Here is a 22101-nt window from a genome sequence, read left to right as displayed (position 1 = left end):
CACCTTACATAAGTGCCCTCTTTCTGCCCTATTGGTAGACTTTATTACCCTCCAGGACAGTGGTTCTCAACATGTGGGTCTGGAGCCCACATGTTTTTTTTGACAATTTAAGGACTTTTAAGACATTGGTTCTCAAAGTGGGGTCCGGGGACCCCCAGGGGTACTTGAGGGGATACCAGGGGGTCCCCAGCTAAATGATTTATACTATAGGAACCAAATGGACCCTTATGGGTCTGTAACTCTGAGAGTGTACAAATGGAACCAAATTTGTACACTCTCAGAGTTAAATTAACATTGATTTTACAATATGAATTGGGGTCCCAGAGATAGAAATGCCATTAAATGGGGGTCCGTAGCCCAATGCATGTCAAACTGCATTACAATGATTGCGAATCACTGCTAGAGCCGTAAAAATCTTCTCTTATGGGGGTACCTGGCTTATCTTTTCAAATGGGGGTCCGCGGGCTAATAAGTCTCAATTTGGGGGTCCTTGACATGAAAAAGTTTGAGAACCACTGTTTTAAGACCTTTTTAATAAAATAAAAAATAAGACCATTGCTGCATCAAACGTAAACAACAAATGATGCTAAAAACTGGTCAAACATTGGCCAAATTGTCAAATAATATATTATTTGCGTTGCAAGGCGTGAGCTTTTAGATCGGCTATTTTCACAATGTTTATGTGTGGATTTAATCTTTCAAAATACATGTAATGCCTTAACTCTACAATTTCAAGTGCTTGTCGGGTTGGGGGGGGTCCCCCAGTTCAAATATGATTAGGGGGGTCACAGCCTAAAAAGGTTGAGAACCACTGCTCTAGGAGACACGCTGTAGATGCACGTCTGTTCAAATTAAATACATATAGAGACGTTTTAAGAAACGGTCCCTGCACTCACTAGGAACCTGTGTCTCCTGACACTATTCACAGTTTACAGGCTCCTTTAGCCGACTGCACACACAGGTTTAGACACCTCAGTTATGTTGTGATAATATGTCACAAATATTCTCTGCAACACTTCTGGTGTTTGTCAGACGGTTAAAACATGGTTTGTGTACCATACGGTAGTATCATACATAATACATAATCCTAATGTCTGTCGTCAAAATACATTTAATACATACTGTACTATTTACAGGGGCGTTTACGTTTGATTTGATTCTATTTATTTGGCATTTAATCAATACAACTACACATCAAATTAAGTTAAAATACGTGATCAATATGATTAAATAAAAACCCTGGTAAACCATAAAAATACATCAACATTATTTGTATCTCAGTGAGATTATGTGAAGGCACAAATTCCTCTCTAAATTCTAAAATCTATAAGTGATAAATGTCTCTTCTTTTTTTTTACAACACCAATGAAATTCAGGATAGCCAACAGTTGGAGCACAGCTGTCCGGGTGGCCTGCTACAGTAAAGTGTCTGATAGGGGTGCTAGTTGGACGGCAGAGGGGTTTGGAACTGGTCCAACATTCTGTAGCATGGTTTGGAACGGGTCCAGACTAGAGCACAGTGCTGCTGGTAGCATGGTGAGGAGACCGTCTCTCTCAGGTCTGTTTACACGTCCACGCTGGTTTAGAGATGTCACATCTGTTTGCTCACAGCTTCTCTTCATCTGCACCTCCATGCACACGTACACAGATTACACACGCGCGCAGTGGTGGAAGAAGTACTCCGATATTTTACTTAAGTAAAAGTGTCAATACCACAATGTGGAAATACTCTGCTACAAGCAAAAGGCCCGTGTTCAAAGTGTTACTTGAGTAAAAGTACAAGTATTGGCATCAAAATATACTTGAGAGTACCAAAAGTAAAAGTAAAATGTTTGAAAATGGCCAATCTACAAGCTCACAACACGTTGTATTGCGACGCAAGCTTGTAGATTGGCTATTTTCAAGTAGCCTATGTATAAGATAGGGCTAAAGTGGTTAATATATGTTTTATAGTATAATAATTTATATCTGCAAAGTAACTAGTAACGTTTTCAAATAATTGTAGTGGAGTAAAAGTACAATATTTGCCTCCGAGATATAGTGGAGTAGAAAAGTATATAAATACTCCAGTAAAGTAAAAACACCTCAAAATTGTACTGTAGTACAGTACTTGATTAAATGTACTTAGTTACTTTACACCACTGCACGCATGCACACACAATGCAAAAAACACACAATCCTTACATTTTGTGTGCCAGTACTACAGTACCTGCTGCTTGGTACATAGCCCATTAATTATAGCACAGGAGCGTTGTTGCAGTTAAGATCCTCTGTGCTGTAGACCAGGGGTCTTCAACGTTTTCAGGCCAAGGACCCCTTGGCTGAGAGCGAGATAAAGCAGGGACCCCCATTATATATTGTATAAAATATTTATTTTGTTCATAGATTTCATAGGCAGCTTCATAGACTTGTTTCACAGCACTATCATGTTGGATTCATGTTAATGTGTATTTCCAGACATTTAACCATGCACTTAAATAATACTTAGTAAACCTGACCTTTCACTCTGTACTTAGTCTGCTCTTTTTTTTTCCCTACACCAAACCACTTTGCCGAAAATAGCAGATCTACAAGCGCACAACGCCAGGCGTTGTGTGCTTGTAGATCTGCTATTTTTGGCTAAAGTTCTCCTCAGAATAGGGATGCTTGGTTGAAGTAGTTAATGTAGATATCACACAAAGATTTGGCGGACCCCTGTAGTAACTCTGAGGACCCCCTAGGGGTCCCGGACCCCCTGTTGAAGACCCCTGCTGTAGACAATTAAATCAGCTCTGGTTAGGGTAAACCATATGGTCATCAGATAGCACACAGGGTTTTTAAGATTCCCCATGTCGTAATTGCTGAGCAGTGACACTTTGGAGAGATGGCCATAGAGTCTGGTCTGTCACTCACAACAGCTTTGTGGCAGCTAATGACATAATGCTATTATATCCTAGAAATCCTCCAAATTCACCATGTTTCAGACGCATAATTGCGTTTCAACAAATGCCAAAAACACTCCCCCCCCACCACCACTTAACCGGTGACGTACGGTAGCCAGCCACGAGCAAGCGCCCACCGTGAGCGGGGGCGTCGGGTTTCGGTGACTTGGCTCCCAACCTTCCCATGGAACTATCAAAGGGGGGGAAATAATGTAGAAAGAAACCCTATATCCCAGCAGACACCTGGGGCTCCCGCTGCTCGTTGACAGACCCGCCGCTAGTCAGGGCCACCGCTTCAAAGGAACCTGAGCTGCTTTCTGGGAAATAACAGCTCGCCCTCCACCACCACCAGCGTTGCCAGATTTTGTGAGAGGAATAAGCAACCAGGCCTATGAAAAAACAAGCCCAAAAGATGCAACTATATAGGCAACATGAGCACTTTAAACCTGTATGCATCGGCTATTTGAAAACAGCTCACAACGCTCATTCTTGTGAGCTTGTAGGTTATTTTCAAACAAATCTTGGGGGAAAAAAGTGAAACATTTTCAACATTTTTCAAAACCCAAATCTGGTACGGGGATCCCTGGCACAAAATATGTTTCGATGGGGGAGGGGTGGGGGGGTCTGTGAACAAATACACAAGGTTTGAGAAAGACTGGGTTTAAACATTAGGAAACAAGGCCAAATAAGCAACTACATTTTACAAACAAGCCCAAAAACCTGCAACACGCAGCTACCGATAATTTACAAGCAACTTAACAGGAAAAAGTAGCCCAAAGTCGCTTATAATAAGCAGGCATGGCAGCAGTACCCACCACCCTATCCCACCGTCCATGCGTTGACTCACGTGTGTCATCTCGCGCGCGCACACACACACACACACACACACACACACACACACACACACACACACACATACTCATAAAGAAAGGAATACTCGTACAGTACAGACACCCTGTAGCCTCAATACAGTGTCTGCTTCTCTCCGCTCCATAAATGTAAGCACCGACTCCACGTGCGCTCTCTCTCTCGCTCTCTCTTTCTCTCTCTCAATTTCAATTCAATTCAAAGGAGCTTTATTGGCACGAGAAAACATACGTTTACATTGCCAAAGCAAAAGTGTAACAAAACAAACAAAACAATGTATGTACAATTAAATATAAATTGGAATAAATAAAAGTGTAAACGGAGCTGTTAAGCATTTTCTGTCAGAAATACTTATACATCCATATAGGAAAGGTTAGCTTGGTGTAAACTTTTGAAAGTTGACAGCAGCCGCTCTCTTTCTGTCTCTCTCTCTGTTTCTGTCTCTCGCCCCCCCCCCCCTGTACCGTATGTTTCCCAGCCCTTATGCCTCCTTCTAGAAACATTGGTATTGCCTTCATAAATATCATTCCCGCGCCACCACAGCAAAATCCTCAGTGTTCATGTAGTTCTTGGAAGTGTAAAAAAAGGAACCCGTACGGGTCAAGAGTTAAATCAACATTGAGGATTTTAGGGGGTGCAGTCTGGGCAGACAGGATGAGGCCCGATACGCCACGGCACTTCCTGGATTTATTAGGCTGCACGTTGAAGTGAACCTCAGAGATGTCTCCCTCTGATATCACCGCCCTTCCCCCCGCTCTTATTCACTGACTCCTGTAATGGAGTAATAGAAGAGTGTAATAGAGTATAATAGCAGAGTGTAATAGAGTAGTAAATAGACTGTAGTGTAGTGAAAGATTGTCACAGAGTAGTTAACTGTAATGGAATACTAGTAGAGTGTAATAGAGCAGTAGTAGACTGCAACAGAGTAGTTGTAGAGTGTAATAGAGAATTGGTAGAATATCGAATATCAAAAACGCTGTCATTCATTGAAGTATATAAATGAGTGAAAGGTGTGTAGAGCAGGGGTCTTCAACGTTTTCAGGCCAAGGACCCCCTAGCTGAGAGAGAGATGAAGCAGGGACCCCCTCTATATTGTATAAAATTGTGTTTCAGATAAACGTTTGCTGCTCTATTTTCCCTCTACACCTATAACTCTATGCCAAAAATAGCCGATCTACAAGCTCACAACGCCTAGCAGCGCGAGGCGTTGTGAGCTTGTAGATTGGCTATTTTTGGCTAAAGTTCTCCTCAGAGAAGGGATGCTTGGGTTCAAGTGGTTAATGTAAAAAAAAATCATATCACAAAGATTTGGCGGACCCCCTGTAGTAACTCTGAGGACCCCCTAGGGTTCCCAGACCCCTGGTGTAGAGTATGTATGTGTGAAAGCGTGCAGTCTGCGTTAACCACACCTACGCTTTTCCAAAAGTAATTTTCTTTCTTCATCAGATAAGACATTGTTCTCCATTCCCATTAGAGAATATTTGATTCATAGTATATGTAAACAAGAAGAGAGAGAGGGGGGGGTTGGAATTCATGTCTTGTTATTGTTTAACGCCGTGGGCTGTTTACACAAGCTGTTTTAATTGCCAGACGATACTTGTGATTATGAATACATCTGTCTTTCTTTGTTTGGGTTATTTTTGTATTTTATTTTCCGTTACGGCACAGACGCCACACACACACACACACGTCTGCCAGACTTTTTTTTTCCAATCCTGCCTGTGCCGAACATGTTTTGAAATTCTAGAGAGAGGAGCAAATGGCACTCGTCCAGCTCTAGTGCAAAGATATGAAAGTGAATGCATGCAGAAGATTGTCTGGTGTGAAACATGTCCTCTCAGATGGCACTCGTAAAAACTCCCAGGCACTGTGTGCCACAGTCAAACACATGGGTATGGAACTTCTACTGGTGGAAGGGTAGATGTGTAACGCTATATGGTGTGCTTTGGTTTCACATGTATATGTGCGTGGTAATCATTCCTTACTGAGTGTCATTGCGTGTAACGTTGTTTTATGTCTCGCGGCTTGAGGTGGTGGACTACTGCAATGTTTCCCAAACAATGGGTCGGGACCCATTTTTGAGTCACCATTTCACCATTTTTATGTGTTGGGTTTTATTATATTTTGAATATGTTTAATTTGCACATGCATTCCATACATTCCATAGGACTGGACCACACAGGACTGGATGTAGAAACATGCAACGGACATAGCCAATGCATGACATCACTATGGTATGCACATGATAAGTCCTGGAGTGTTTCCTTTACATTCCAATGCAACTCTCACAACTCCATGTTTTCCTTTTTGCAGATTCTGGAGATTCTAGTGCGGGCGGTGGTGGAGAACCTACCGGACAAGCGCGGCGAGCAGATGGCGTCGCTCCGCCCCAAAGTCCAAGAACTCATGGGCCGCGTCACCTCCCGCCACAGCTCCGACGCTCAAATATGGCGGCTGTATGCACAGCTGTGCGGCGATGGCCACAGCGCCAACCCAGAGGACGATGAAAAGGTCACTGCCAACGACATCCCAGCATCCCTATGACTTTTTCTTGTGCACACTCCACACATGATGCATCACACGTGGCACGGAAGAGTAATACACATAATGGACCCATCTTCTGTTAATAAGCTATTTATAGGCTCATTAATAACTTATAGGTGATTGTAACGAATGTGCGGCAGATTAATTTAACGCCACTCTGCATGCTCTGTGTGATGATTGATGGCTTGCAATGCCTTAACGGCATTAGCAGTGGGTTGTTGATGAAGCCATTCTTTTATTATGGCCCCAGTCGCACTGTAAGTGCAACCTTATGGCCTATATGGCAGCGCCATGATTTGTCATTCCACCTCCCCTCTCCTTGGCTATAGTCATGCTGTAGTGGCCATGGTTTCTGCTATGTTCATTAGTGCTATTTATGTAGGGGATTAACCTGTTTGGTTCATTGCTAATGAGAAATTATATTAAAGACGTTGGCTTCATGGTGTATGATGGATTTCAAGACTCACATGGACTATATAGAGTATATACTGTATAGAGAGAGAGAAAGAGAGAGAGAGTGTGTCGTGTGTGTTTCTGAATGCTTGTTTAATTTTTTTAAATGTATTCTTTACCAATAATCGTGTGTGTCATTGCATGTTTCAGGCACTGCAGTTCCTGTCAAAGGCTCATCGTTGTGAAGTCCAAGTCGGTGGCTGGGAGAAAGACACCGGCACCTTCAAGGAAGTTATAAAGAGAGCTGTCGATCTGGGAAATGGTGAGAACTTCATCCTACGCACGCACGCACGCACGCACGCACGCAATCGACACACCAGAGGTACACACACGGGGGTACTGCATAACCGGAGGGGCATGCGTTCCCCACGGGCATCGCCCTAGTTATGTGAATCCATTGTCCCGCCATCCCTAAAAAAAATTGAATCGATCCACCGGGAACCCATGCTGTTATTATACCCCTTATAATAGTTATGAATGTTTATATTCACTCAGATTTTAGTGGAGTCTTTGATATAATACAGTAAATGCATTTTTACTTTTTATTTTTTTATTTTTCTTCTTCCTAGTATTCAGAGGCTTTAGTTTAATGTCTCTAGCCATTCTCTCACACTCAAACACACACACAAAACACACAAACCTCTCCACTATCAACGCTGTTAACGTTATTTCTCGGCACGCCATCGCCACACGTGATGCTTTGCGTTGCGTTTGGGTCTTTAGGCGAGGCAAGGCACTCGATCAGGCTTAATGTCACGTCTCCCCTAGGCCTGGGGAAACCAATGATGGATGGACAAGGACATGGTAAAAAAAACGAACAAAAACAACCGCAAAAAAGGCAAACAAGCTGCTCACCCTTCCGTCCGTCCGTCCAGCCATCATTCTCCAACCATAACTATTACTCCTGCCTTTCTCCAAGGGTGGAGAGTGGAGGGGGGGGGGGGGGGGGGGCGGGGCAGAATGGCGGTATGAGACAAGAGAGAGATTAGGCTGAGGGGAGGGGAGGTGGGGACAGAGGGAGACGTGAGGCAGATGCAGCATTGTGTCCTATAGCCTGACTCCAGTAAAGTTGTTAATCTCCGAATCCCCAGGTTTCTTTACAACAGGAGACTGCGCTGAATTAAACATTAGACAGGACGCTGGGGGGGCGGGGGGGGGACTACTGGGTGCCATCATATAAGGAATAGCAATGTGACAGAGAGCAATGAGATGGCTTACACTGTCACTATGTATTTCCTTGCAACCCTCTCTCTCTCCCCCTATCTCTCTCTCCGCCTGTCTGTCTGTCTGTCTGTCTGTGTCTCTCTCTCACTCTCTCTCCCCCTCTCCCTCTCCCTCCCAGTGGCTCAGTGATGCTCATCTTTACTCAGGTCACACAAGTTGCAGATACACACACCTTGTTCTTTGTCACACTATGATCTCATCCTCTGCACACCGCATATCGCTCAGTCTTTCTGTCTCACTAATACGCACACCCACCCACAGACGCACACAGTGTGTTATGAATCCCAATGTGTCCCGTTCCACTTAGTTCTGCGTAGCCAGACGATCAGAGATCTCCACCTCCCGATACTGATGTTGAAATCTAAATTCAAGAATGGGTTTTGGACGGTGGAGAAAAGCAGCACTAACATATCTATACCCGCTGCTTTGAGAACCAATCCTGATACTATCGTAATATGAAGCACTGCCCGAACAACTATACATTGGATTGAAAAGAAAAAAAAGAAATTCCACCCAGCTTTAGCCCATTCCTTGAATTTAGATGTCACCAGACATATCGGTACGCGAAGATCTCTGATCCGTCTCTCGTTCTGTAGGAGAGTAGCTGCTAGTGGTTCACCAAGACAAAGAGCTGAACCCCACCCTCCCTATAGGCTCCTACAGTAACTCCTCTGAGGCCAGCATAAAGCCCCCACCGGGCCAGGATTCTGCCTCCGCGTGGACGGGTGACAAGACATCAATGAAAAGAAAGTCTACAAAAACAGGACAGATAAACCAGAACAGGGAGAAGAGCTGGGAACCACATTCATAAATCACAGCAGTTTGACCTTTCCAGCCACAGCGAAGGCAGAAAAAAAATGCTTGCCGCGTTGCCGCGACAAGAAGCAGAGAGAGAGAGATAGAGATAAAGTGAGAGAGAGAGAGAGAAGAGGGGAAATGGGCTCTGTGCTTTGGTTTTTGTTTTGTTTTGTTTTTCCTTCCCTGCGTGCGAGAGGAAGATAAAAGGTGACTCGGTAAACAGCGGAAGAGCCGTACGTTGCGGGGAAATGGCCTATCAATATTCTGTCATCAGACCAGCAAGTATCACGCAGCAACAATCAATCATTTGTTTTCGGAGCCCTTCTTTTAAACCACGGGACGGAGCCTTGTGTGTAGACAGTCTATCATGTGCAGAACTCAGAACACAGCGGAATTTATTCCCAATAGAACTCAAACTTTGTACATTTGACCTTAGACAAAAAGGGGAAGCTGCTCATTCTTAAACGCCCAACAATTGAGTAAACTGTAAAATCCTTGGTGTAAATGTAACTCTGGGATCGTAAAAGATGAACCCAAATAGATGCTGCACGATGTTGTTGCCATGTTTGCTGGAGAGTTAATTGAGCTATTGGATGTGGGTTTTTGAAATGCCTTTTTGATCATGTTGTTGGGGACAGTGATAATGGGAGATGATTAAACAGGCCTGGCCGATATACAGTAGGTCATTGCCTAAGTATTCATTTGCAAGCCGCCTGGGGTCAACTTGGTACAGGCTGCATTCCCTACTCTGTCAGACTCTTTCTCTGACAGACACGCACACACACACTCACACACTCACTCAGATGCACATTCACACACACACACACACACACACACACACACACACACACACACACACACACACACACACACACACACACACACACACACACACACACACACAAAGTAACCACTAATTACTAGTTGTCATTTTAATAAATGCTATAATTGGAGTATTCAAGGTACAATTCTCAACGTGTGGAGTACTATAATATTAGATGCATAATCGAATGGTAGTTCAGACGTGTGTACAGTACACAAGACTTTAAGCCAGCATGCCATCACACGGCACAGCGCAGTTGTGTTTACATTAGACATCTTTATTTTGCCATCTAGCCGCACAACCGCCGTTGACTCGCAACGGTAACTTGCAAGACCACGTTCACACGCGTGCGAATATGACTGCAGTTTTATGACCCGAGGAAAATGATTGATGAGCCTGGAGCCTATTTGGAAGGTGGCAGTTCACTTTCAGCCACTAAATAAAGTATGCCAAGATAGCATGAAATCAGGAAGGTTAACGGAACACTCTTTACGCTACGTATGTAAACAACTCAACTGAATTATCCTGCGTTGTCGTTGAATGAGCTTTTATTGAATTATGATGTGCGCCTTCAAGCAGCCCCGTTTCATCTGTCTATTGTTCTCTCTCTTGCCACTTTGTCCTCCATTTGTATTTCTCTTATGTTCAGTCTCTCCTAATCTCTTAAACCTGACTTATACTTGGTTGCGGGCCGGTGTCGCTCACCAGATATAATAAGTGTTGCTGTGAGTTTGTACATCTGTTATATTTGGTGTGTGACACAATGCGTATCCAAGTATAAGTCAGGCATTACGGTTCCACCACCCCCATCTCAGTCACTCTCTCTTTCATCCCGAAAGGTCGTCCTCGGGTTAAGGGTGACTTGCTCGTTACCCTACCTCGGGAGAGTACGGTGCACTCTCTTTTTTTGCCCACCATCCACCCACCTTTTTCCATCCATCCGTCATCCTGTGCTCCACACTGAATATGGTATCTGTTGGTCATGCATTTAGCCATTGGTTCCGTGGGTTCACCTAGGTCTGGGGCGCCAATGATCCCTTCTAGACCCCTTGGAGGCCCTGGGGAACAGTGTCAATGACCCTGGCCTCATTATCCCCACTGGGAAACATTTAAACACTTAAACCATCTATACTTCGTTGACGGGAGTCCCCCAGGGCTCTATACTAGGCCCCGTCCTTTTTCCTTTTTTGAAAAAAGCCAATCTACAAGCTCACAACGTGAGCTATTTTTGCCGATTGTTTGCCTCCCAGAATAGGTTATTGATATGCTGATATTACAATATTACAGAAAGCATGTTTCCGTTTCACTCCTCCTCATGAACAGTACAATGGAGAATCCTCACAAAATCTGGAGTGTTAATTTAACTCTGACTCTCAGGCCGGGTTAAATTAACATTTGCCTGTGTATCTGTTCCATGGGGCTTTCTGCATAGCCTTTTTAAGTACCGACGCGGCGCTAGATGCAGTTTCATGCATTCATTCTTGGGAGCTGTCCAGTGCAACTACAGACCGCTACCCTTGGACACTAAGCAGCGTGTCCGTCCATAGTTGTTGAATGAAGTGAGATTAGATGTCTGTGTCACAGGATTTTCCATTCTGCCGGCATTCCATCCATAATTTAACTTTATTAAATGTTAGTCTACATGCGTCCTCTCCTCTCTCCTCTCAAACTCTGTTCTGCTCAGTCTTTGTCAAAAACATTTGTTTTTAATCAGTCTTTATTAGATGACAGCGGAGAGCACAGTACAACAGCACATGGGGAACAATGTTAATTCAGTTTGGTATTCTCCTTTTTCAAACATTGTATTTGAATAGCCAACGCAAAAATCAAAAATGACACCGATGCTTTCTCGTTTTTAATGGGTTAATGAATAATCTGTTTTTCTATGTGTCCCTTTCTGTCAGTCACCATCAGTTGCAGTAAGACGAAGACTAAACCCCAGGAAGCTCTCCCGATGCTGTCCTCCACACGACTCAGTCTGAGGAGTTTGGCCACCAAAGCCAAGGTACTGTTTGATCAGACGGACACTCTACAGTGTCTGTTACCACTTTGGTCTATAGTGACCTTCAACTTTCGCTAGTACCTACAGTAGGGTTCTCTACCTACCTGGTGGTCGTATACGTCCAAATATTCTCCATCATAATTATCTGTTGCTTCTGTGCTCTGTGAGCAAGAAGCTGGAAGTAGCAATTCCATTCACTCTCATTGTATAATGAAACAGATCTCAAAATCACGTTTTTTTCCATTTATTAAACAAACACAAACAAAACGTATTATGCTAAATATATAAAAACTAGTTCTGGCACTTCCTTGGGTCCGCAGTAATACATCCGCCAAGTGTTAAGTCATTCAGATGAAAGGTTCTCAAAATACATGTACTTGCTCTGAGCTGGGCTCTGTCTGGAGAACCGCTGTTCCGATCGACTTCACCCTCGACACTGCACTCCCTTTGGGTTCTCGGCAATACATTCGTCAAGTGCGAAATTGATCGGATGAGTGGTTCCCAAGATACGTGTTCTTGTCCGATCGCCTTCACACTCGACACTGCACTTCCATGGGTCCTACATACAGTACATGCATACAGAGATTTTTGCTAATTGACGTACAACGAAGTATAGGTTTATGTGCTTAAAATGTAATCTAGCACTGGCTCTCAGCATCCTTTCACCTTTTCCTCTTCATCTTTTTATTCAGCAAACTCACACAGACGTGGCTACAGGAGAGATCAGCGATGACCTAAGGGACAGTGTCACAGAACTGGAGCGGCTCATCACAGAGCTGCAGGACCTGAGTGGCGCCCTGCGTAGCCAATCAGAATGATGACCGGCCCTTTCTCCTCTAGCAGCGGTCCAGACACTATGGAAACGTTCCAATAGTGGACACTAAATGAATAGAGACTGAAACTTTACAATCCTCAGCTGTGTCTGTTGCTTAGCACACACTTTCTACTTTCTTGAGTTAAAATCAAACCAGTAAAACCACAGCAATTTACTTGTGATGCAAGAGCATAAAACAGACTAATAGACAGACAAACTAGAAATGTAAAGCCAAAGGAAGGTTTATTGTCAGGTTTACTTTCATGTTTCATGTATGTTCAAAATGTATTTTTTCTATTATGGTTCATGTTGATCGACATCGAGGGTTCGAGGCTAAACTGAGTATTGTACTTATAAGTACCATACCCACTTCAGTATCATTTTGGATTTGAAAATGTTGGATTATCACAGTTTAATCAATGTATTTCTCTGCAGAAAGTGTAATGAAACCAATCAATTTGTATTTCAACGAAATGTGCCTTCATTCAAGCTAATGACGTGTTGAAAAAAAATCATTAGAGCTGCTACTGAATAGAATTTTAAGTATCTGCAGTCAGTAACAGTACAGAGGTATTTCCATTCCACAGTCCTCTTCTTAAACTTACTCCTCCTCAGTAGTGATTTAAGATTTGCCTTTTAACAGTCCAACAGTCACACCATGAACTCTATAGTTTAAAACTGACAGAAAGCAATCTTAAAACGTTGCCTTGCAGTCATCATGAATAAAAAAGTATAAACAGAAAAACAAGCCAGCCCATATAGCCTCATTATTATTATTACTACAGTGCACCAGCCCCTCTAACAACCCCCTCTGTGTGCTCGGACGCTGGACCCCCGCCCCCCACCCCAACCCCAACCCCACCCCCAACCCCAACCCCAGGGCAGTATGAGGGTGGGGACGCCGGACCCCCGCCCTCAACCCCAGGGCGGTATGCGGGTGGTGTCACCGACTGCTGTGAAAATGAGAAGTGTAAGAATGTGAGGGAAATCTAAGAGCCGCTCCAGAGACAGGAGCCCAGAGTGTGGACATTCATCACTTCAGAGGCACTGGGAATGAACGTGTCATCCCATGCAGTGCACACGCGCACTGTGTGTGTGTGTGTGTGTGTGTGTGTGTGTGTGTGTGTGTGCCGTGTTGCCAGATTTTGTGAAAGAAATAAGCAACCAGGTCTAGGAAAACCTGCCCAAAAAGATGCAACTAGGCCACATGAGCACTTTAAACCTATAGTATATACTGTATACATCGGCTATTTGAAAATAGCAGATCTACAAGCTCACAACACGTCGCATCGCCAAAAAGTCTTGAAATAAAATGTGGAATATTTGGAAGTGTTTTTTGAAACATTCTAACACAAATCTGGTACAGGGCTCCCTGGCACTAAACATTTTCAGATTTATTTGGGGATCTATACATGAAAATATTTGAGAGCCACTGGTTAAAATAAAAATTAAACATTTGGAAGCAAATAAGCAACTACACTTTAGAAACAAGCCCAAAAAAACAACCTATATTTACCCATAGTCGCTTATAATAAGCAGACATGGCAACACTGGTGTGCGCGTGCCTGTTTGATGCACACACTCACTCGCTAGTCTGGATACACACACATGTACAATCCTTCAGTGCACGGTCCTCCCACAGAGAGGTGAGAAAATGTTCAATGCCTAGATGCTCTCTCACACACACACACACACACTCCGATGCACACACATGCACATGATGTATCTGGCCTCATCACCATGCCCTGCAGCTATAGCACAGGGAGGATCCCACCATCTTCGCTCTGATGGGTTTTTCTTCTCTCCCAATGGGAAGATGACCCCCGCATTGCTTTGTTTTTTATCTGTGTTGTTTTTATGACCATCATAGATGTGATGTTTTCCTTTGCCTCTGTCGCTTTGTCACAGTTGAAAAGATGGCCTGTGTTTTCTATTTTGAAGGGAAAACCTATTGCGGGTGACTGATTGGGCTGTAAAGGGCTTTTTATAAAAGGCAGATAGGAGCATGTACTCTAGTGGTATTGTATTTGTAAAGCCACTCACCTCTGTTCCCATGGTGTAAATGCATTGTGTTTGTCATTTCAGAGCCGGGTGTTTGGAATGTTAAAGTGTCACAAAGTGTAAGAGAATCAACAGGTATGATAGAGTACATGGCAATGTCCTGAGGCACTGGTTAGCCTCAAAGCCACGATTCCCTTCGCTACACAGCTGTCTGTTTACATACCAAACTAAATGATCAAAGCCACATTTCCAGCCTAAAACATCAGTGATGAAATAAAAACCACAAAAAAAGCATTGGCTCATTTTGGATTCTTTCATCATCCATCTTAGCATTATAATTGATATCACATCCAGGATAGAGACTGTAATGGTCTTGTAGCTCTTCCAAATGGTATTCAGAGACAAACATCATGTGGTTCTTCTGCAGCCATTAGGTCAGCATTGTAGAGGACAGCCTTTGATATAAGCAAACAGAGGTTTGCTTGTCTTGCCTCTGACCTGTCGTCCCAGAATTCCTGGTGTTTCTCAGAGAGGACCTGACAACATCCTTGTAAGCCAGATGAAGTAAAGACCCACACCCCACATCACTGCTAGGGACCACCACTCTGACGTTAGACTGTTGTGTTGTAAGTGTGTGTGTGTGTGTGTGGGGGGGGGGGGGGGGGTCATTTGGCAAAATGACGAGAAGGAGGCTAATTTACTTGGGTCTGCTCAGCCAGATACCCACACTGTGAATCCTGACGGTTCATTTAAGTCTGTGTTAAATTGCCACTCAGGGTTTTGCAGTGCATATTATGATTGATTCATTACCAGAGGCTAGTTTTTTTTGACTGGGATCCAAATGATTTCCCATTAGAAACACTCTCTTACAGTAGGCCTACTTCCAATTTTTTTTTTTAATGCCCTCAAGCTTTTCGCGATCGTTGACTGTTCATTTCTTCATAAACTCTTAAGATCTACGAAGAATGCAGTAAAGCCTGGCAGGTTTCCCACTAAAACTGTCATATTAGCCAATTTCCACGTCGACTTTCTTAAATGCGGGTCAGCCAGCGATATCCCCTTCAATTTGTCTCTTTAAGGGCCACCGACGAACTAAACATTCCAGAGCATGACGTGCCCATTCCCAGACACATCTTGAGGTTCTTTATCTAGCCCTGACGTCCGTTTCGAGTCCCCATCCTGTGACTTTGGTTTCCTGGACAGATGGGAGTATTTGGTCCGTTCATGAATGCTATGCCTGTCCTTGTGACCCAGATGAGGGCTTCACTCACTTGATGATTGCATCGCTGCCCAACTATTTCACATTGCATCATCAGTGATGATTACAGTACACACTATGACCGCAACCCTCTTCATAGCCTTGCCAGCATGTCTTTCCCCACATGTTGGCGGACGCCCCCCACCGCCCCCCACCCACCCTTTCCAGGGGATGCTGTTACACAGTCCGTGGGTTCTGGTTACCATCACCCTCCATGTGTCAAATTCAGAGAAACGTCCTCCCGGCCTCCACCCGTCTCTGTCTCTTCCTCCATTTCCCCCTCTTGTCTATCTGTCTCTTTAGGCACCAGACCTCTCTCTTCAACAGGCTCACTCTCTCGCTCATGAACCCACACACCTCTCTCTCTCTATCTCTTTCTCTCTCTCTCTCTCTCTCTCTCTCTCTCTCTCTCTCTCTCTCTCTCTCTCTCTCTCTTTCTCATCCCCCCTCAGTTACACCCAAAGATTTCATTTTCTAGGAAAATGTTTGTGGTTTAATGTGTTTTTTTTCCTCTATAAATAAGAATGGTTCATGACACTGCTAACACCCTCTTCAAACCCCACCGGGGATGTTGTGGTTTTAAAGGCAACAATTCATTTCTCAAGAGGAAACAAACGTCAGTGGACGTCACAGCGCCCGTAGTTCTTTCCAAAGCACACATGTTGATTAAACAGGGTGTCATGTTCTTTAGGGGCGTAAGCGGGGAACAAGTTCTCAGCCGCCATATGAACACAATCTGTATCCAATAATGTAATGGTTCTCAAAGTGGGGTCTGACGTCCCTGTGGGGATTACCCGGAGTCCCCTGGAAAATGAAGAATAATCCGATTTCTCTGTTATTTAATTTACAGGTAATTTCATTGTGGAAATGTTTCAGCGAGTGGGTATAGTTATAGGTGCAGTACTTTTAATTGTTGCTTTTATTCGAAGAATCTTGTTTCCGAAATTCCTCATTTCCAAATTGGTCCTTGCTCTTAAATCAATAAACATAAATGTGATGCACAACCCACAACAGCCCTGAACTCATAATGAATCCCATCATGATGGCCCCCAAGTCATCTCTATAATCTTCCACAGAGGGTTAGACAGTTACAATGAGTCAGTGTTTGATACTTACCCAGCGGTTACCCAAGTGATTACAGCGTCACTCATACCAGGGGTCATCAATATGTCCGTACACGGACAAATGTGTCCGTTGCAAGACTTGTCCTTGTCCGTGGCATAACATTATAGGCTAAATGTTCTTATTTTGATCATGAGACCGAATGACTGAATGTCAGTCTCCAGGTTTTCTTCAGAATATGTATGACACTGATTTACTATGACACTATGGCATAACTCTGAGAGTGTAAAAATGGAACCAAATGGACCCATTTGTACACTCTCAGAGTTACAGACCTGTAATGGTCCATTTGGACCACCTTCAAGCAACCCCGAAGGTCCCTCAACCCGGCATGGCAATGAACCCTAATACAGAATTTATGCTCCGTCGTTTGATGGTGGTGTGGCACGGATGTGACGCCTTGTGAGCTTGTAAATCTGCTATTTTCAGCGCAAGGACACCATCCTACAACGGAGCATAAATTAGGCATTACTTGGGTCATGAGCGTAGAGAATTAGAAGCGTTCACAGGAATGCTCACCCGCGCAACTGTGGTCCGGCAACTCATGTAGACCCTTTGGGATGAATGATGATGTGGAGACCAACTCATGTAGACCCTTTGGGATGAATGATGGCGTGCACATGGCTATCTGAATTCCTGGCTGTCTGACGCACCAAAGTGCCTGCTTTGATTTAATGTTGGAGTATGTGTGACTGAAATAAAAGTGAATGTATAACTCAAAGACTATGACAACACATGCTTTATATAGTCTTACATAAAACATTACCCACTATCTTAGCTATCTGTGTCTTCCTTTCCAACTGTGTCTATATCTGTTTGCTATTTCCGAGCCATAATTGACATGATGTAATATACATTTTTTTCTGGCATAGTTTTTATTCCAAACTTCTTCATACATAGAAGATAAGGTATGTGTCCATATCCATAAATCCAAAGGCATTCCAAGAGAGCCAACTTTCAACTTGGGTTTGTGTGTGTGTGTGTGTGTGTGTGTGTGTGTGTGTGTGTGTGTGTGTGTGTGTGTGTGTGTGTGTGTGGGGGGGGGGGGGGGGGGCATTGGAACAATTCATACTTAAACCACTTAAACACCAGCATCTGTATTGTGGGGAAAGCTTTCGCTGACAATAGCAGATCGACAACGCCTTGCGTTGTGAGCCTGTCGATCTGCTATTTTCAGCGAAAGCTTTCCCCACAATAACAGAAAACAGAGAATACACTAGTATTGGGCCCTGAGGGACTCCGGTTACCCATACACGTATGGGGTTTAAGTGCAAGGGTTGGAAAGCATTGTCTCAGGTGAAGCTCCAGAACCTTCAACTGACAGAGTGTTCCTGTTCAGTTGAGTGAAGATCTGATCAGGTGAGAAGAAAAGTAGATAATGATCATGATATATATTTTGCCACATTTTCATGGTCATCAATCCATTCAGTGACCACTCGTGCCCTGTGGATGGAGGCATTGTCATCCTTGACGAAACCATGCCTCTGCATGTAGGCTATACTGTAGGATAGAGGGACAAACTACTTCACCATTGGAGTGTGATCACTTGCAATGGGTTAATAGTCTATGATTGAATTGCCTTCTATGAGACAGGAAAAAGCACACACATCCATCACAACAAAAAAACAAGACAGCAGAAGGTCTCTATTGAGAATGAGACCTCAGGACTCAAAGAGATTTCCTGAATAACAGGCTAATTAATTAATAACTAGGGTAAACAAAATAAAATGAAGTAAAATGAAATAAATACCATGTAAAATGCTTTTATACTGCCTTTTTCTCCAATGTTTTGGCAATTAGCTGTAAGTGCTCATTCTGATGTGTATTGCCTAGTAGTAGGCATGGACTATTTCGAATAGTAGAATATTTACAACTCTTTAAATACAGTTATTTGATAAGACGCTGCTATAAAATGGTAGTTTTGTCGGTGTCTAGACCACAGAAAAGCCGGTGCGTTTTTAAGGGGGGTGCTTAAGACCCCTAGAGAAAGGGCACTGGTTTCCAAACTTTTTAGCTCGAGACCCAAAAGAGAAATTTCTCCCCAGGACCCAAGCTAGTGAAAATAGCACATCTACAAGCTCAAAACAATTGTTTTCTAATTTATGGAATTTCTTTGATATTTTTTATTTATTTATTCATTCATGGAATTATTTTGAAAAATCATTGAATTTGTTTTTAATTCAGGATTTTTATTTTTTATGTTTTGAAATAATAATGATTAAAACCAAAAAATAAAGGGATATTTACTTTTGACCCATAAAAATGTGCCCGCAACCAACAAGTGGGTCCCGACCCAGTGTATAGGCCCCCAAAAAGCTCTCCAAACTTTTTTTTTTCCTTTTTTTTTTGTAGGGTTCAGCCCAGCCCCGCTGAAGTGTGTGTTCCAATAAGCTTCCCACTCCTGACGTCATGTCTGCCGCAGATTGGCTGTTCAGCCCCTGACACTAAACTCCTGCCCTCAACACACTGAAACTTTTGAAAGACTTTTACATCTCATCTGCTCTGCGGGGTAAAAGTATCGCACATTCGTCCCCGTTGCAGCTTTGACATCTTGCTGCCACAGATAGCTCCCCTCTGGAATAGAAAGGATATATGGTGCTTTTTATTACGCTTTTAGACCCCATATGCATAGTAAAACCATTTTTTTCCTTCTTTTTTTCCCCTTTTTTTAAACATGTCTCGTTTTATTTTTTGACTTTTGTAAGTTATAAGCGTACGTTTTTAGTTGAATGTTTGTTATACTTTTCCAATCTGCTCGGAGGTCGATGATGTCTAGAGGAATATGCTCAGGGATATAGAACTTTTTCACTTGCGATAAGTGACTGGAGTTCATACTGTAATATATATATATATACATACAAACACACACATACACACGCACACACACAGTGCGCTTTATACACACGGACCGCAGCTGAAACAAATTACTTGACCCTCCTGTTCTTCAGTTCCTAAAAAGTTTCTGCGCCTTGCTGTTTCTCAGCGGATAAATAACGGTGTGGACAATGGCTTGGATCAGATGGGACTTCTTATTATTCTCCTTAGGTTTGTTGCTTGTTTCTCCGGTGTTCGTGTCCACGGATCAGACTCTTCCAGGCTTTAGGAGACTGTACGTGCTGCAGCCTGGACCCAGCGGCTCGGACAGGGTGCATGTGAGCTCCATCTCGTCTCATCATCAGTCCTCCGGTGCCACGGGGCAGCAGCCGACCTCCTACAGCTTCTCCTCTGGCCAGGTGGTCCGGACCCGCAGAATGGGGAACCAGGCCAACCCAATGAACCCCATCCCGGTTCGACTGGACCAGCAGCAGTTCACGCAGCAGCAGCATCAGCAGGTCATCCGGCACACCAGCAGCAGCAGTCATAGTCATCAGAATCACCAGATCAAAATGTCAGGGTAAGACCAATCTGTATGGGTCACGACTCACTCACAAGTAAATGTCAAAACATTCAAAATAAAAGTGTTTTTTTTTCATGAAAAAAAAAATGCAATGATTTTTCAAAATCATTTCATGAAAAATTAAATACAAAATTAAAAAAATCAAAGACATTCAATACATTTGAAGCAAATGTTTAAGAAGTAGCCTAGTGAAAATAGCCGATCTACAAGCTCACAACGCAGCAGTGTGAGCTTGTAGATCTGCTATTTTCACTAGTTTGGGTACTGGGCAAAAACGTCTAGTTTCTCTTTTGGGAACCAATGTACTAGACTACTGCTGCATAACCTCATAACTGATTGAAGAAGTTATGGGCAGCAGGTCATTGGGCACACAGCAGCCATAACGTTCATCAGAATCACCAGATCAACATGTCAGGGTTTGAAGAAATTGGGGTTCAGAAGGTTTTGAATGATCAGAAAAGTTTCACATCATTGATTACTATAGCCTAAATGTCCATAAAGTGGAGTGGGCATTTATAAGTGTGAATTAACTCTTGGGTGTGTGCTACTTGAATAGAAAAACATACTAGACCAATGGTTCTCAAACTTTTAAATTTCAAGGTCTCCCCTTAACTCTGAAACTAGTATACAAATGTGTATGCTGTCAGAGTTACAGACTTGTAATGGTCAAGTTAGAACCCCCTAAAGCCTAAAGGAACGCAGAGAGTCCTTGGAATCCACTTTGAGAACCACTGTACTAGATGGACTACTACACTACAACCTCATCATAACTGATTGAAGAACTTAACTTACATCAAAAAGTTTTACGCCATCAGATAATTTAACTTATTGACAATGCTTTTTTACATTCAAACTCTATTAGCTAATCGCTTTTGTAAACATGAACCATAGCCTAGTAGTGAGTAACACAGGTGAGATCAGCGAGTATAACTAAGTAGTAGCCCGGCCCCTACCTAATAGAATCATGTTTTAATGAACATTTAGATCAAATGCTCTAATCCCTGGCTGGTCAAAGGACATGACCCCTATTTCTCCCATATAGAGCTCTATGTGATTATTAGCGAATACATTTCAACACCTTTACAGTCAGACCTCCACATACAGTACCAGGTAGCCTACTATAGATTCATACTTACTGAGACACACAAGGCTGGAGGCAGTGGAGGGGACAGGTGAGGTAAGCCCACTTGTTGTGCTGTGTGTGTGTGTGTGTGTGTGTGTGTGTGTGTGTGTGTGTGTGTGTGTGTGTGTGTGTGTGTGTGTACGTTTTTTGCAGTCCTTATCACTGTGTGCAGACAAACAGTCACCAGCTGAAGAGAGCCACTTAGCCAGTGAGGTGAAATATGATTGAGTTGAAATGCAGTGTTTTGACTTCTCATCTGCTGTTTGTCTCTAAAGCATGCGTGTGTCTGCATGCATCTCATGAACATGACTATAAATCCACAACAATGCGTGCGTGCGTGCGCATGCTTGTGTGTGTGTGTGTGTGTGTGTGTGTGTGTGTGTGTGTGTGTGGGACCTGCTACAGCAGCGGTTCTGAAAGTGGATTCCAAGGACTCTCTGGGTTCCTTTAGGGGGGTCTAACTTGACCCTTACAAGTCTGTAACTCTGACAGTATACAAATGGAACCAAATGGACGCCTTTAAGGGGAGACCTTGAAATGTAAAAGTTTGAGAACCATTGTGCTACAGTATGTCTCATCCCTGTGTGATTGTATTTGCAGGGTGAATGTCTGTGGAGGGCAGTGCTGTCACGGATGGAGCCAGTCCCAGGGATCACAACGATGCACTAAACGTGAGTTCACCACAATGCGCAACACAATACAGCACGAGTACAGTATAACACATCACAATACAGCACAACACAACACAATACAA

General features: G+C 43.4%; 2 protein-coding genes across 6 annotated transcripts in view; both read left to right on the top strand.

Moving 5' to 3' along the window:
- ttc27 (tetratricopeptide repeat domain 27) overlaps nucleotides 1-14720 on the top strand; it is a 157482-nt gene extending 142762 nt beyond the window's left edge. For both annotated transcript variants that reach the window (XM_084076719.1, XM_084076718.1), the window contains 4 exons: nucleotides 6102-6299; nucleotides 6936-7047; nucleotides 11535-11635; nucleotides 12325-14720. In XM_084076719.1, coding sequence (XP_083932845.1) covers nucleotides 6102-6299; nucleotides 6936-7047; nucleotides 11535-11635; nucleotides 12325-12450 — 537 coding nt within the window. In that variant the 3' untranslated portion in view covers nucleotides 12451-14720. The remainder of the gene's footprint in view (nucleotides 1-6101; nucleotides 6300-6935; nucleotides 7048-11534; nucleotides 11636-12324) is intronic.
- Nucleotides 14721-19339: 4619 nt separating this feature from the next.
- The window catches only part of ltbp1 (latent transforming growth factor beta binding protein 1), a 146140-nt gene continuing 143378 nt past the window's right edge, over nucleotides 19340-22101 (top strand). For all 4 annotated transcript variants that reach the window (XM_084075325.1, XM_084075324.1, XM_084075326.1 and 1 more), the window contains exons 1-2: nucleotides 19340-20221; nucleotides 21948-22018. In XM_084075325.1, the coding sequence (XP_083931451.1) occupies nucleotides 19833-20221; nucleotides 21948-22018 (460 nt within the window). In that variant the 5' untranslated portion in view covers nucleotides 19340-19832. The remainder of the gene's footprint in view (nucleotides 20222-21947; nucleotides 22019-22101) is intronic.

The sequence above is a fragment of the Gymnoscopelus microlampas genome, assembly GCF_963454915.1.
Source record: "Gymnoscopelus microlampas genome assembly, chromosome: 13".
NCBI lineage: Eukaryota > Metazoa > Chordata > Actinopteri > Myctophiformes > Myctophidae > Gymnoscopelus > Gymnoscopelus microlampas.
Note: the sequence above shows the minus strand (reverse complement) of the source record. Positions and strands in the feature narration are given on the sequence as shown.